Below are 16,589 nucleotides of genomic sequence, written 5' to 3'. Positions count from 1 at the left end.
GTGCACTGCACCTCCTTGTGGTGACACTCATCATTGTTTCTTTTGTGTTTGTGTGTCTGTTTCCACACAGCGAGTACTACCATTATCGCCAGTCCTGGATTCCTCTGCGCTGGCTGCCATCCGAAGCCGTGTTTGATGACGATTTCTCCACCAAGACGGACGTGTGGTCATTCGCAGTGCTCATGTGGGAGGTCTTCAGCTTTGGGGAGCTGCCATATGCTGATCTATCTGATGATAAAGTCCTAGAAGGTGTGGGATAGTCTCATAAAAAAGAGAGGTTGCATATTAGCTTATGTTTATGTTTTGTTCCTGACTGTCTGTCTTTGTGTGTCTGTAGCTCTACAGGAAGGCAAGCTGAAGTTGTCTCCTCCTCAGGGGTGTCCATCTCGCGTGTTCAAGCTGATGGTGCGCTGTTGGGCCGCCAGTCCCAAAGACAGACTGTCTTTCAGCGACATCACCTGCGCCCTCAGCGATCTGCCCTCTGAAAGCAAAGTCTGAGAGGACTGGATCTTCCGTCAAGCCATGATGTAAAAACCCTCCACCACAAAAATTCTGATTCAAGTGTCTTGTCTTGAGAAAAAAGACTTGTTTTATTATCAACAATCTCTTCCTTTATATATATATATATATATATATATATATATATATATATATATATATATATATATATACTGTATATGTTTAATAAAATGTTTAAGAAGGTTCCTCCCACATTTGGTTTTTAATGGAGTTTGTCTATCACTTCTCAGTTTGAGTTTGCCCACTCAAAATGAAGAAATGTAGTAAATGGTGCGTTTGTAATACCAAACCATGCACTGACCAATTTTATATTTTAGAAGGATTGTTTCGGGAGCCTCTTAATTGATTTAAAAGGTCCTGTTTGTTCAATGTACAGAAAGGTACTGTTTATATGACTTTTTTATGATGTTTATGAGTTAAGCCTTTTTTATATATATAATTCAGAAGTACTCATAGAAACAACTGTTGAGAAAACCATGTTTATAAAATGACTTTGTCATCAAGTTCAAATTTCAAGTGCCTGTAAAATGAAGGATGTCTTGATTTTGGTATGCTGTATGTTACGACTTGGAAATGCCTTGAATGTTTTGTTTTTATATATATATATACATTTATAGTGTTTTATTGCTTAGTGAGAGTTCAGTGTTTTACCTTGTAATTGCTACCCACACGTTACATATCGGTTTCTATAAAAGTCCAGAGGTATTCTTGACTCTGGGGGAAAAAGTGAATAAAAATTTCTGTCGCATACTCTGCTGTTGCAATAAAACTTCACTTTTAACAAAGCTTGTTTGATTTCATGTGATGTAATTTTTTTTTTTTCAACCAAATGTAACAATGAAAATTTAAAAGGGTCATTTTACAAAGTCTTGATTTAGTTTTTGGTCTCTACTTGAATAGATTTCATGCTTAAATGTTAAAAAAATACCTTATTTTTCCCATATTCTCCATTGTTGCAGCTCCTCTCTTCCCAGTCTGTCAGTAACGCTCGGTTTACTTCCTGTCTCTATGAAGCCCCTCCTTCTGAAAAGCACACTGTGCTCTGATTGGTCGGCTGGATCAGTGTGTTGTGATTGGGCAAGAGCTTAAAGTGTTTTGGGGAAATGTCCCGCCCCTTAAAATAACCGGCAGTTAAAAAAAAAAAAACTAAACTAAACTACAGCTGCGTCTGAAATCACATACTCTCTTGAGTAGGTACTTATTTTGAATAAGTAATTACTTCACGACTGCTAAAAAAGTATGTTCTATATAGTATTCATACTGTATATACATATACATTCACCATGTTGTCATTATCATGTGACCTACCAGCATCAGTTGCGTCCCTTCACTGTCATTCATAAATCCTCTCCCATGGCCTCATTCATCGTATCCACACTTCAGAATCTCACTGATATTAGTAGGTCATCCTGGTACGTTTGCCTAATCTTTTATGAGTACTGTAAATTCAGACACTTATTTAGTCACATACTGTTTTTCGCCTACTATATAGCAGGGAAGCAGTTCTCAATTTTGGATGCAGTCTGCTAACTAAATCAGCCAGGCCCCGCCCCCTTATTTTACTTATTCTTTGGGCGGGAATTATTTAAATAAGGAATATTGTGACGTGTTCGTTCCTGGAAGAAACTCAAGACTACTATTCAGGGAGGTCAGAAACAGTGACTCTGATATAGAGAATAACTGCCTTTGCAGAGCTTTTTCATGCTCAAACAGCAACATTACAACTAAAGTAAGATGAAGATGGAAACAGCATAATAGGTGCTCTTCAAAACCTGTTAACTGGCTAACAGTAAGTTATCTTATGTGCACATATTGCTTGTCAGTTCTCCGGAAACTCAGGGTCACTGCCATGGCTTTACCGTCCTCATCTGACATGTTGAGACAGGACAGTAGTAGACTTCTACCAGTTGAGACTGACTCTGTAGAGTTTGCACTTCTCATTCCACACTGAAACTCTGCAGCTGGACGCTATTCTTTATAAAGTGCTCATGTTCAAAGAAGAGAGGGCTGGAGTTTCACGCACTCGGAAGGAAACATCAGTTCTTGTTCATGAGCCGTTTCACTCAGATATACAGCAAATCAAGTATACATTGAAAATCAAGTTTTTAATGTTGTTTATATGTGGTGTTTTTAATAAGTCAACAGCATTGCTGAGTATTTTCTGCTTAAAACTGCAGTGAACCAAAGACAGTCTCAAAACACGGTTTGAAATCGCTGGTGTTTCTGACGTCACAAACGACCTTGTAACCAATCAGATCAATGTGTGATCGTCAACGAGTGGATTTCTGAGCTGAGTGAGTGGAGGCGGGGCTCATTTGCATATTCATAGAACCACCTATACTAAATGATGCAAGGATGTCGAGCTCATTTAAGATATTTTAAGAAAAGAAGAAATTTAAGGGAAAAAAAACGTTTAAATGTGTCATTTTGGTAATCAAAATGAGTTTTAAAGGATACAAGTAGCCTATTGAGTACACTGGGATTTTGAGATTAATCTTCACATGCTAGACCAGCATATATGCCTTGGTTTAAACCTTTAAAACCTATTTCTGCAGTGCATATGGTATTGAGTACACTGCCATGTCAGCCATAACTACACCATCATTAGGCTGCTCTTTTATTCTCTCTTCACAGCCATGCAAAATTAGCTGTGTATTCTGACAAAATAGCACAACTGTTTGCAAAATATTGGTCAAAATTAATTATTATAGTAGATGTTTTACCACTGTTTTTATTTTATTTTGTAAAAAGGCAGAAATTTTAAAGGGATCATTTTGACATCATTTACTCACCCTCATATTTTTCCAAACCTGTATGAGTTTCTTTCTTCTGCTGAACCCAAACGAGGATATTTCGAAGAAATACTGTCTGTCAGTAACCAGTCTTTGATGTAACGTTACTGTATTTTTTTCCTACTATGAAAGTCAATGGCTCAACTGTTTGATTACCAACATTCTTCAAAGTAGGCCTATCTTCTTTTGTGTTCAGCAGAAGAAAGAAACTCATACCGATTTGGAACATCATCAGTAAATGATGACAAAAAATTATTTTTGTGTGTGAACTATTACTTTGCTACTATTAGTGCGCTATTCCTAAATTAACCTAAATTATTTTTCTACTAAAATTGTTGCACACTTCTAAAACTCATATGACGGCTTCCCCTGGCGGTGCGGGGAATGTTTTGTTCAGAATTTAATTAATGTGTATCCAACATACAATTTAAATTAAACATGATTATGAAATGTAGACTTAGTTTTTCTTTCATTTTTGTGCTTTATTGAGCATTATAGTTTTTTGCAGTACTGTTTTAAAGCCGTTAGGTGGTGATGTAGATCAGATGTGGACAAGCATAGTGCTTCTTATTTTAAGAGACAGGACATTTCAACAGTGTATAGGTTCATGCCCTTTTCCCACACACTATAGTCTCAAATAATGTGGCTGGTAATATTGGGCTTGCCATGATGACAAAGCATCTGCAAGTGATATTTTAAAACGAATTATATATAGTAAATACGCGTTTAACCCTTAAATAGCTGCATTGATCATTTTAAGACAGAAGCACTGAGCGCTATCATTGTCCTCCCCGTCGGTGTGTGTGTGTGTGTGTGTTTCTATCAGGGTGGATCAATGCAGGAGCCTGAGCTCCACACACGCGCGCGCGCACACACACTCGTCCTGTCCGCGCATCCGCAGCGTCGCGCTCACTCTGTCTCTCTCTCTCTCTCGCCCGCGGCTGACGCGGGCCGCTCCTGCTGGATATGTGCATGTTATAGTCGTAGGTTGAAGGCCAGGAGACATGCCGTTGTGAAGCGGGCTCAGATATCTGTATCTTCCGCGTTATCTTCGCTAAGCGCGGGTCCGAGCGCCGGTGCGGAGCGCGCGGCCTGTAAACACAAGATGTCGACCAGAACGCCATTGCCCACCGTCAACGAGCGCGACGCCGAGAATGTAAGTCAATGATACAACATATCACTCTGCATGAATATTCATGATTACAATGCATCTGTGCTCGTTTGCGTCCTTGTGTTTTAGCTGACGCATACACAAGCTTTTAATGCTTTAATAAGCCGGATTGGTTGAATACGTTATGCTCGTTTGCCTTCTGGAGGTTTGATAGTCATATCTAGTGTTAATTTAAAGCCATTAATAGAGCTTTATAGCTATACATTCTGGTAAGGGCCGTTCAGGTGTATATGATGCCTCCCTGTCCTATGTTAAGCTTTCAGCACACTGATGATGATCCTCATCATCATCATCATCTGTCCCACCTCATGCTTTCACGTCCCGGCACCAATTTTAACACGGTTTACTACATTGTAATTAATATGTAATAAGCTTGGTAGGCCTACTTTACATTTTGCTTAATGAGGGTTTTCAGGATGAACAATTATGCTACAAAGAGTTTAATGGCAGCAAATGGGATGTAGGGAAAAAAATACTGGAATAAAATAGTTATTTTGCACAATATTTACTGAGTGTTCTTCATTTAAAAAAAAGAAGAAGATAACATACAATGTTTAGTATCCACTGACAAAGCTGTTGGTAGATTTTCAAACTGACACAAGGGTAGTGAGCACATGAAGGAAAATTTTACCCGGAAATTTGTTTCTAGCGATTTGTATTTTAGCGTGAATTTGGGCCAATGAGATTTAACCGTGGGTGGGGCTACAGGTCACAACTGTGCACAACTGGATAACAATAATGTGTAGTATGTACTATGTGTAATATAGCAATGTATAGTATTCACAAAAGAGTTGGTAAAAGTACCTGGGTGAACTATTAGGCTCCTTCGTCCATATTTCATTCCTACTACACACATCCATACTAGAATACGTATTTAATGCTCGTGAAGTTTTAAACAAATGTAGTACCTACTATACATTTTGAATACAGCAATTGTGTTTTCTGTTGTTCTTTCTGCGAAACACAAAACTATAAGTCTTTACGCAACTCTTTTACATTCAATGACATTTTTCGTACCGTCATGCTCCAAAAGGACAAATAATCACCATAAAACTGTGCTATTTTCCCAGTCTTCAGAAGCCATCCATTTCCCCCACCAACTTTAATGAAAATATTCCACTTTGGTCTGAGCTCTTAAATCTTTTTAATTGGCCTGGCAGAAATATTGGTCTATAACGAAATGAATGTAATTTGAGGATGTATGTCAGTGTCAGATTTTGCACAAAAGCTCTTCAGTCCTAGAGGAATCATCATTGGGGAAGGATCTTGATCACTGAGTTATTGGAGAAAAGAGGCCGGTGTCTCATGTTCCTGTGGGCTTAAAGTCATCTCGAGCTCAGATTATGTAAAGGATTCCTGTTCTGGTGGTGTTACGATCCTCCAGTCTCAGGTCTGTGGCCTGTGGGGGAATCTTTATGACTGGCTGATAATGGTCACACAGGGGCTGTTGACTCAATCATGTAATTACAGGCTGTGATTAATGAAAAGCACAGAAACGCTCCGAGGTCGTCTGGGTTTGTCACTAATGCTGAATTCGTGATCGCTGGCATCACCTCTGTACATCACCATGTTGTGCAATTTAAAGTTAATGTGTTTAAATGTAATAGTTGATATGTTTTTCAGTGATACATTAGCCCCTTTCACACGTACAGTGTTTACTGGTAAATTACTGGTTAAATGCCATTACAGATGTGTGTGGACTGGCCCTTTCCAAAAAATACCAGGTAAATCACTTCATACAACTTTTATGGCAAGTTGTAACGTTACGAGTAAATTACCGGTATGAACAACGCATCACAGTTCTGAGAAAAAATAAGTTTCTAATCGTTATCTCAAACTACCAGATATCTTGTGTTCTGTAGAAGATGAAAAGTCGTACAGGTTTGTAACGGCATGAGGGCGAGTAAATGATGACTAACCCTTTCAGTGCATTATGGGTGTTACAGACCAGGCCTGCACGATAAATCGTTATAAAATCGCGATTCACCCTGTTCAAGATTGAATTTTTAAATGAATTCGATTTAAAATTTTTGTTTTTTTAAAAATCGGCCTTTATTTTAAGGCCAGCTCTCACAAAGTTCAGGGCTTCACCCTCAGCCAGTGACAAAGCGCCTTTTAGTCACGTGTTTCACCCTCAGCCAGTGACAAAGCGCCTTTTAGTCACGTGTTTCACCCTCAGCCAGTGACAAAGCGCCTTTCAGTCACGTGTGTCACCCTCAGCCAATGACAAAGCGCCTTTTAGTCACGTGTTTCACCCTCAGCCAGTGACAAAGCGCCTTTTAGTCACGTGTTTCACCCTCAGCCAATGACAAAGCGCCTTTTAGTCACGTGTTTCACCCTCAGCCAATGACAAAGCGCCTTTTAGTCACGTGTTTCACCCTCAGCCAATGACAAAGCGCCTTTTAGTCACGTGTTTCACCCTCAGCCAATGACAAAGCGCCTTTTAGTCACGTGTTTCACCTTCACCCTCAGCCAATGACAAAGCACCTTTTAGTCACGTGTTTCACTCGTCAGTTCAGGGCTTCACCCTCAGCCAATGACAAAGCACCTTTTAGTCACGTGTTTCACTTGTGGAGCGAGCGCGCTAGTTCGGAAATATTTCGAGCCACGTTCAGGCCATATTCAGCGCAGTTCGTCAAACTTCTATTTTTGGTAACTTGAATGGCCAGTTGAATGTTAATTGTACAAAAGGCGAGCAGTTAAAGAGTGTTTCTTCTTTATTCATTGAAGCCTCTATGTTTACAGGCTTGTGGTGATGTGCAATGTTCTATAGGTGCCAAAACAAATATTTTTGGTACTGCCAATTTGTTTTGTTTTGTCATGGTTCATGTGTCCAATAAACATTACACTTCATGACAAAAGAACCGTTGCAGAGGATCGTGATATCAATTCTAAGCTAAAAAATCGTGATTCATATTGTTCCCGGAATCGTGCAGGCCTATTGCAGACTGACTCTCATTGTACATGCAGTGAGGTCATGATATTCTGATGCGGGACTATAAGCCATAAGAAGAAGAGTTGGAGGTGGTCATCAGATACTGGCTCTGGTCTGTTCTCACTGGGCCTGAAGTTGCAGGCGGGCTGTGTGTGTATAACAGAAATGAGTGTGTCGTAAAGCGCAGAGGTCAAAGGGGCTTTGGATATCACTGCACTTCTCTCTGTTAGAATCAATGCAGCTGTCCAGCTATAACACACTCGAATACACTGCCTTACTGTGTGTGTGTGTGTGTGTGTGTGTGTGTGTGTGTGTGTGTGTGTGTGTAGATCTGGAGAACGAACAGCAAGTAGTTGAAGAGAAGGATTGACTATCTAACTATTAGACTATTAGACTAATTGACTACTCTCACTATTGCTTGAACAATTACTCGAGTATTTGGCCGATTAATGCAACGATTCATAATCAACTTTTCAGCTTTTGCCTTCAGTTCTTGCTTAGTTGGGGACATTTAATATTCACCAATATTATTGATCTCCTGCATTGACACCGTTATATGAGAACTGAGCTGGACGATGACATCACGGTTTTCTCCAGAGCGGCTATATATAAAGAAATATAAATGAATTAAATTAATAACTTTTTTACAACAAAAACTATCACTGAACTCACTTTCGCTGGACTATGACGCTATTTTCTACAGAAACACACTTTGTTGCATTATTTTCCTGTTATCTCTGTAAAGCTGTTTTGAAAATCTGAAACAACGCGACGATACTATTTTAGAAACGGTTTCTATCTCTGCGACGTCGCGGCTGGAACAACAACAAAGTGTGATAATCTCAGGTACTGTCTATGTGCTTTATTTAATGTTCAAAGCATCTGTGTGAGTTTGAATATCATTTAGTGTGTTTTTTATAGCCGTACTGAAAGCAACTCACCTCAGATCTTCAAAATAAATATAAGTGAACGAGAACGTTCAAATTGTCAACTCGTTGTTAACAGACGAGTGTATTCTATGACAACAATTGTTTCAGTAACTCAGTTTTGTATTTTTAATAATGTTTAAATGGTGTAATATTCAATATTCCTCTTCTGATTGGCTGTGATTTTTAAAGTTTCCCATATGGGTGTAACAATACATCGTGTCGCAATGTATCGCAATACAAAAATGCAACAATATATATCGTGGATATTTCACCCAAAAGGAAAATTACTTTGCGTGAAAAAATTCAGGTTTACAGAGTTTTAGTGTCAGCACTACATTAAACTACTATATATAATAATGCAATGCGGGGATATTTGTGGGCCTGATAATGCCAAATGTCTGATGTTACCAGTATTTTCATCTTCAGAATCATGAATATTGTTATTCTGGCGTCTCTATTGTCCTGTGCTTTGGGTTTCCAGCCCCGAGTCCAAGCCTATTCATTTACACACACGCACTGAAATGCCAAATTTAGCATTTTAATCAACAGTACATTTTTTGTTACCCTCATACCATGTGTCTATGTGTATCACAATAATATGATATTGTGAGTTCAGTATGGTGATATGTATCGAATCGTGACAGGAGGGAATCGTTACACCGCTAGTGTCCCATAGTCGCGTCTGCTGTGGACACGGTGTTATCATGCTAACTAATAATAAACACACAATCTTTAAGAAACATCTTGCCTTTTAATAACTTTATAGGTCAAGTTTTAATATATTACATATTTAAAAAAAAGTATAATTCAGTTAAAAACAAGATTGTCCCTGTTATACAGTGTTGGGTAGATTATTTACAAATTGTAGTTTATTAATGAATACACAATACATGATAAAAATTGTAGTAACGTAATACATTACACATTTAGGGTCATATAATCTGATTACTTCATTTATCCTAATTTTTACCTCAAAACTTATTTATCAAATTGATTTGAATATGATAATGTTTTACCATATTGATAAAAAATACAAAGAGAAAGAAAAATTATTATATTTTTTGTCATCAACCAAATGCAGGACACCCACATCTGGGTCTGATAATAATAGAACATGTATATTAGATATTGGACTGCTTTGCACACCCCCTTTATTAAGTATGGACACAGTGGATTTGATGAAAAGCAACGTTTGTTGACATTTGTTGGTCTGATACCTTTAGGTCGTGTGTTTTCAACACACTTGGGAAAGATAATAGTTCTGTAAATTGTGCAAGTGATGTCAGTCCCGATAATCTCCCTATCGACTTTCATTGTTTGCTTAAGAACAAATCAGAAGCCAGTAGTGTGACCTTTGCTATCCCTGTATCTTAACTCACACGGCTAGACTGACGAGACAGTCGGGGCCGGGAACCTGAAGCCAGAAACACACTCTACGCAAGTGAAGGAAGGCTTGTCCCCGCTGACCACACTGAAGCATGTGTGTTATTTTGATGGTTACAAACCTCAGTGCTCGAGGAGTGTAAGAGTATTATCTTCTGAGTTTAGAGAGGAGAAGGCAGTAGCATGTTGTGCTTTAACAACAGTAGCGATGGACCCGAGTGCTCAAAAGTGACAGATGTGGGATTTGACCTTTTGCTGAATTTGAAATTCAGAAGAAACGATACAAAAAGGTGTCCCACATGCTGCTTTTCATGGCCCCCAGAAGTTTTGATTGTTTTATAATAGGGGATTAATCGTCATTAACTTGAAATGTCGCTTAAACCGATTTGGATTATTGCGATTATGAAATCGCAAAGGCTGCGATTATTTTTGTGTGCAGCTTGTCACTGATGTACTGCTCTGTAAACTAGTTGTGGGAATCTTAAGGCACTTAACGATCCAATCTGATTCTGGGAGTAACGATCCGATTCCCAAAACGATTCTTAACACATTTTTGGTAACTAATTATTCTGCTGTGCAAATACATGAACTTTACATTTTAACCAAAATTGGAGTTACTATGCTTTTTGTTTATAGTTAGAATATCTGTTTGACAGTATTGCCATATTAAAAATGATTATGAAGATTTCTTTCAATATTTTTATTTTATAGGCTACGTGCACAAGCGTAGTGACGAACTTCCGCTGTCGCCAGAAGTCAGCATATCTGTTTCCGGTTTACTTGCACGTCGCCCAAAATGTCTGTTTTTACTCGATGTCTCCCGGATCTTTCACCAGCATACGAACGTTCGTCTATCAACGGGTTTTTTTGTTTGGCCAGTGACCGCGCGCACACAGTGAACACAGAATCGATTCAGAATTTTTGAGAATCGATTCTGAATCGTTAGATAATGAATCGCGATGCTTCAAGCTTTTCTCCCACCCCTACTGTAAACACTACTCCATCTGAAAGCACTGTGTGTTTGAGTCACTTATAACGTGCATTTGAAAAAGCAACATACGTCAAACATCTTTCCAAATATGAGAAGCAAAAGCCAATATTTAATAAATCAATCTGTCGGCGCCGATAACCTCGTGGGCAAGTATGTAGCGCCGTTGTGCTTCGGGCAACCTGAGTTCGAGTCCCGGCTCGTGGACCTTCCCGACCCTCACTTCCTGTCTAGCTACTGTCCTATCCTAATAAAAGGCAAAAAATAAAATAAATTAATAAATCATTCGAAGCATTTCAATCTTCTGTTTATTCTACATATAGTATGACGTGCGTTAATGTACTTCTGTGGGGCGTAATAGCGCCTCCTATTGAATTACAGTGAAAACATCGGTAGCCTGAAAATTTCGTCGAAGGTGGGGAAAGAGTTAGTGGATTAATCGCTCGATTATTCCTCGATTAATCGGATGATTTTATTTATTTTAATGGGAAAAAACCCATTCCACACCCTGCCCAACACTTCAGTGAAGTCTGTGAAGTTTAACGGAGACTCGCTTGCTGTCAGGAGGACGAACCTCTGTGCAAAATGGAAAAACTCACATGAATTGTAATATTTACAGATAAGGATATAACTGAAAAATATACGTTATGCGCTGGGAAAACATGTCTCCAATGCATTAGACTGCACACATCAGGTTTAGGACAACTTGGGTCATGAACTTTTACTGCGGAAGCTGAATCTGTGTCCTCCACTCCACCTTATAGTACCACTAGCAGAACTTTCTTAGGCATGTACTGTAAACTAAAGTGTAACCCAATAATAATACATTTTAATGACTAGTTGCTGCAGCCCTATGTTTAACTAACTTGTTTAGCAAGATTCTCTTCTGAAGTCCAAAGTATACTTTGTTTTTTACGCGTACGCTAGCAGTTATACACATAGCCCTTCAAAGTATACCCCATATGACATGAGCACATACACAGGTGATCGCCGAATGCACGTTATGCCAAAGCACTTCCAGTACTTTCACTTAAAGTTGTACAAATGCTGGTACTTTCTATAACCTCCTCCTACGAAATTCGCGTCAAGCGTCAAGTGGACTTGACTGTTGTCAGAAAAGACAAGAGTGACCATAGAAAATACCGCTATAGCTCCCCTTGTGGTCACCCTGAGAATGCAATGCATAATGTGTTGCATTTCAGAATGCAATTATGCATGAAATCAGGCTTGCATAGGTAGAAGTGTTTTACATTTGTGTAATTGCGTATAGTATGTTTCGTCTGTAGACGGTAGAGTATGAAAGTGAGGCAGAGATTGAACAGAACGGTCACAATCATAACTAATGTGAGTCAGATGGTTTTGGAGAGCGCTTGCATTGGAAGGCTTTCTCTTTTACAACAGTTGCGTAACAAAGGAAAGGCTGCGAGAGATGGGAGTGCTTTTAAAGAAACAAGTGTGTGTGTGTGTGTGTGTGTACCTTGTGGGAATGTTGTGTCCAGGCAGTGTGTTCATTGTCATGCTAAAACAGGAATGCCAATGCTGTGTCATGAAAGCCTTCAGTTTTATCTCTTCTCTCTTTTCTTCAGGATATATTTTTTAAACATCTGTGATTGTTGATTAAACTTTAGCACTCTTCCAAAACCAAGTGAGCTGCCTGGCTGCCTTCTAAGGGCCCTTACACGCAGTGTGCGCTTTTGAGTTCAAAACCATCTAGATGCAGTGCAGCAGAATAAAACATGCATTTTAGAAGCTGAACACGAGAGTCAAAGATGTGGCATATCGACGGAAAATTAAAAAAATGGCAGAACTCTTACTGAAATGTAACTGTAACTTACTGATTTATCCCACCTTCTCACAAAATACTGATGGTTTCTCAAACCGATCTTAGAATGGACAAACTATAATGGGTAAAATATAGAAATTTTATATATTTCTAATCAACATTTGGGTCATTGATGAACAAAAGTGTCCAGGATAAAAAAGGAAAATTCTAGTTTAAAATTATGTGTTGATTTGTTCAAGAAGAGTTGGAATTTAGTCTAGCTATCAAGGCAAAATAATAGCATACTGTATTTTCCTTACACCTTGAATGCACGTGAGTGTACATCTTCTTTTCAAAGAGTCTTTATGGAGATTTGTTTTAAGGTAAGAAGTTGTTGGGGAGTCACACTACATGACATTTAACAATCTAACCATTGCTTTGTGATAGAAAGGTCAAATGATCAGCTATTTTAAGAGAGCTCACAGTCCTGAGGGTCTGCAGGGGTCATCTCTATGATATCATTTCCTGTTTTAACTCTATGATTACTCTTTTTTTCTTGATGTTGATGCACCACATGGCTTGAATTTGGACAAGTAAATATTGAAATATTAATAAGCAGTTTTATAAAAATTTTATTTAATTTTTTTCTAATTAAATTAGAATAATTTCTTCATTATGATCTCAGTAAAATAGGATTTTGGAAATAGTTCTGCAGTCAGGTTTCAGGTCAACTAAGGCCATGGTGAAGCAACGTTTTTAAGAGAATCGGAGAAAAGCTAGTTAAACTGTCGACACAAAAAGAATTGCAATTAATTGTGTTGAATATGCACTTGTGGTGTGCTTGAAATCTATTTGTAATACTGAATCTATTATATACAATGCATTAAATCATATTACACATTAATAAACCACAATAAATAAAACAAATTAGGCCTAAGTGATGTCACATGTCTCAAGTCAAGTGAATTACGGGTCATTGGACAGGCGTCCAATCACAACTGACTTCCGGAAAAGGAGAACTAAGTAACCAATGACATTTGAGTTATTAAAACAGTAAGTCCCGCCCCTTGACTCCCAAAATAAAAGTGTTTGAGGTGAGCAAAAGCAGCAGGCGAGAGCAGATCAAGTGCGAGAGCGTGGGGAATGAGCATGCAGGGTTTGAAGGAGCTTGTGCATTCCCGTTTCCCCGCGTGTAGATCTGTTATCCTCTCGCGGAAGTCATTTACCGGGCGCGCCAGCATCAGTTGTGCGCTCGGGGCTTTTAGGCATTGATTTGCCGCTATAATAAGTGTAATAGAATAAAGAGATAAATTAAATAAACACGGGTTTAAGTTTTTCAGGTGGGAATAGAGTATATTCAGGTAAGAAATACTATAGAAATTAAATTAATCAAATGTACAATAACACTGGATAGTATTCATTGTAAAAATTAAATACTGATTAATGCTTACAATTGACCCTTCGCAGGGAGCTTGATTGACAGGTGATCTGACCAATCACACTTCGCCGTCCGCCATTTTGTCCGACAAAGCAGTCAGGAGAGTTAGTAGATTAACGTTGGAGGATTTGAACTTGAAAAACTGAATATACTGACTCCTTTCCGCGGTTAAAACAACATTACTTCTTATGTTCATTCATGTTTATTTGATGCTATAAATGAACTAGAAGGAAGAGATGATCGGTTCACGAGCAGCTTTAACTGAGGCTCTACAGCGATCTGTCACGACACATTAAAGAGCCACAAAACGGTATTTATTGTTTAAATTTCTTTTTAAAAATGACCAAATTTGAAAGGTGAGACTTTGTTTAATATGTTTAATATCAAAAGTAACCGAAAAGTAACCTGGTCTGTCCTGTCTCTCAGCGTATTGTCAGTCTCCTCTCTGATCCACAATGTATTTTTCACTGCGTGAGAACATGGTGTGTGCGTTAGAGCGGCGTAGCTTGTCGGACATAGCGACAGTAACTAAGGGGGGCGGGTCTTTGCGAAGGGTCAATTGAAGTTACAAAAGTTATTTAGCCAAGAGCAGAGAGTGATTTTATTTGTCTTTTGTTCTTTTATTAACATGACAGACATAAGCAGGTTTATTACACCGCTGTCACTTTAAGAGTGTATGCACGGATCCAATATACTGTTACACAACTTGCGTTATCTTTCTCAACTAATGAGAAACTGAATACTGAATAATAAGTGTTTAACTGAATACTCACCAAGACAGGCATTTTGACATCATTTTGTGTGTACTTGGCCGTTTAAGTGCAGTAGGCCCCTCATTTTGGTACTTGTGACTCACAAAAGCTGTTTGAGAGGCGCTTTTGGTGTGAGTGCGAAATCTGTGTGAATTAGTAAAATATTACGCAACACAAGCACTATTTAACCAGAGCGAATGAGCATAAAGTATCCTAGTGTACATATACTAATAATTCAAGAGCAGAATTTACAGAATGACTGAGTTGGGCCTGTATATTAGCTTCCTGAAAGTGCACAATCTGCTCCTGGGCAGCGTTCGGTATCATGTGTTTGGATCATTCGATAGCGCGCTGAGTCACCAGTTACACTGAATGCTGATTGTCAAGGCCTGCATTGGGCTTTCTGCCATTGGGCTCAAAATGCAAGATAATGTGGATCCTAGTTTCGTTTCTTGAGGCTTGAGGAGTGACTTATTCCACAAACCTCAGGGTCTGAATGGTGCTGGTGTAGAAATAAGGTTTAGGAGTCAAATTTGGCTGCAGTGTTGAAGTTTGCTCAGGACGAGCGGAGGGAGACGCCAGATTCAAAGTGTTAAAGACACTTTTTCGTGTTGAAGTTTGCTCAGGGAAATGCCAGATCTCTGCTGACTGAAAGCTGTCATTGCCGTTATTTTGGTTTGTGTCGGAGCGGACAGATTCCTCCCTGGCATTAGGTTGTCTTTTCAAAGCTCTGCATGCGTTTTAATAGCTTCCTTTTTAGAATAAATGGTTGCGTTTTGCAATGCTGAATTCTGCTTGCATTGATGTCAAAAATGGTTTTTCATCCAATATATAACTAAGACCTGCCAGTTTTCCTTGTTGTGACCTTATTCAACTGCTAAAATAAAAAAATAAATAAACCACATTCTATACTATTAGATCCATAAAAGAAAGTTATGTTTTTACACCCAGGAATGTTTTGTGGTGCAACCAACATGCAGAGAAAAAAAACATAAAACAGGAAATTATATCATAGAGAGGATCCAGGAGACCCTCATGATTGTGTGTCAAGATCAAAAAAATATCGTAAAGATAATGTGAGCTTTTTATGACGAGGAAAGGCTGTACAATGTCATGTGGTGCGACTCTTCGAGAGCTTAATAATATTTATGAATTAGGAACTCCTGTTATTTAAAATTATGTCATTGAATAATAATTATATCATTGACAAACATTTCCAATTTTCTTTGATGAGGACATTAGGGTTGCAAAAGGACTGAAAATTGGTACATTTCCAAAAACCTTCCAAAAGTTTCCGAAAGTTTCCAAAAAATCCTCGAAGGTTTCCACAAATTCGGGAAAGTTTCTTGAAACTTTTCAACCCTACTTTACATTATATCGAAACTTCTCTTAAAAATGACATAAAAGTTACCTCGGTTTTAAAAGTTATTTATGAAAACCACATGAATACAAAGAGTACATTTTTAGGAAGATTTTTAATAGATTTATACTGTATCGACAGCTTTTGTGGAATAATATCATACCAAAAAGTAAATTATTTTGACTTTGTGCGTGATCATTTGCCTAGAAAAAAAGTCCCTGCAAAATAGATGATTTGGACAACTTTACAGCTCAAACAATAAATGCTTTTTGCTGAATAAAAGTAAAATTTTTACGAAATTCTAGGCTATGTTTCACACATAGGCTTTTAAACCATCCCAAAAACCATCATTACTGTAAACTGGGATGATTGGAAACTAACATTATGCCACATGCTCTTGATAAAGCTTGAATAGTATTGAACACTTGACATACATGCCCTTAAACTAACCTTCATTGTGAGGCGGTGAAGACGGCATATATTGACCAGGGTAAATGGATGAGATGTTTATTGGGTTTCCTTAAAGTCACTGTGTGTCACGAGGAACAATAGGAGACTAC

At 38.4% G+C, this 16,589-nt stretch overlaps 2 protein-coding genes across 3 annotated transcripts in view; both read left to right on the top strand.

The window, feature by feature from the left end:
* Positions 1–1,304, top strand: part of ptk7a (protein tyrosine kinase 7a) — a 40,786-nt gene extending 39,482 nt beyond the window's left edge. The window contains exons 19-20 of the mRNA XM_077202089.1: positions 71–249; positions 338–1,304. Of these exons, the coding sequence (XP_077058204.1) occupies positions 71–249; positions 338–498 (340 nt within the window). The 3' untranslated portion in view covers positions 499–1,304. The remainder of the gene's footprint in view (positions 1–70; positions 250–337) is intronic.
* Positions 1,305–4,155: 2,851 nt separating this feature from the next.
* Positions 4,156–16,589, top strand: part of mark1 (MAP/microtubule affinity-regulating kinase 1) — a 60,522-nt gene continuing 48,088 nt past the window's right edge. Inside the window, exon 1 of one of the 2 annotated variants that reach the window (XM_077202054.1) lies at positions 4,156–4,467. In XM_077202054.1, the coding sequence (XP_077058169.1) occupies positions 4,417–4,467 (51 nt within the window). In that variant the 5' untranslated portion in view covers positions 4,156–4,416. The remainder of the gene's footprint in view (positions 4,468–16,589) is intronic. The other variant, XM_077202059.1, reaches the window with a different exon arrangement.

This window comes from Siphateles boraxobius, unplaced genomic scaffold (genome assembly GCF_051911475.1).
Source record: "Siphateles boraxobius isolate OS27281-9 unplaced genomic scaffold, OSU_SipBor_1 118, whole genome shotgun sequence".
Taxonomy (NCBI): Eukaryota; Metazoa; Chordata; class Actinopteri; order Cypriniformes; family Leuciscidae; genus Siphateles; species Siphateles boraxobius.
The sequence above is the reverse complement of the archived record's forward strand: the minus strand, read 5'-3'. Positions and strand labels throughout refer to the sequence as shown.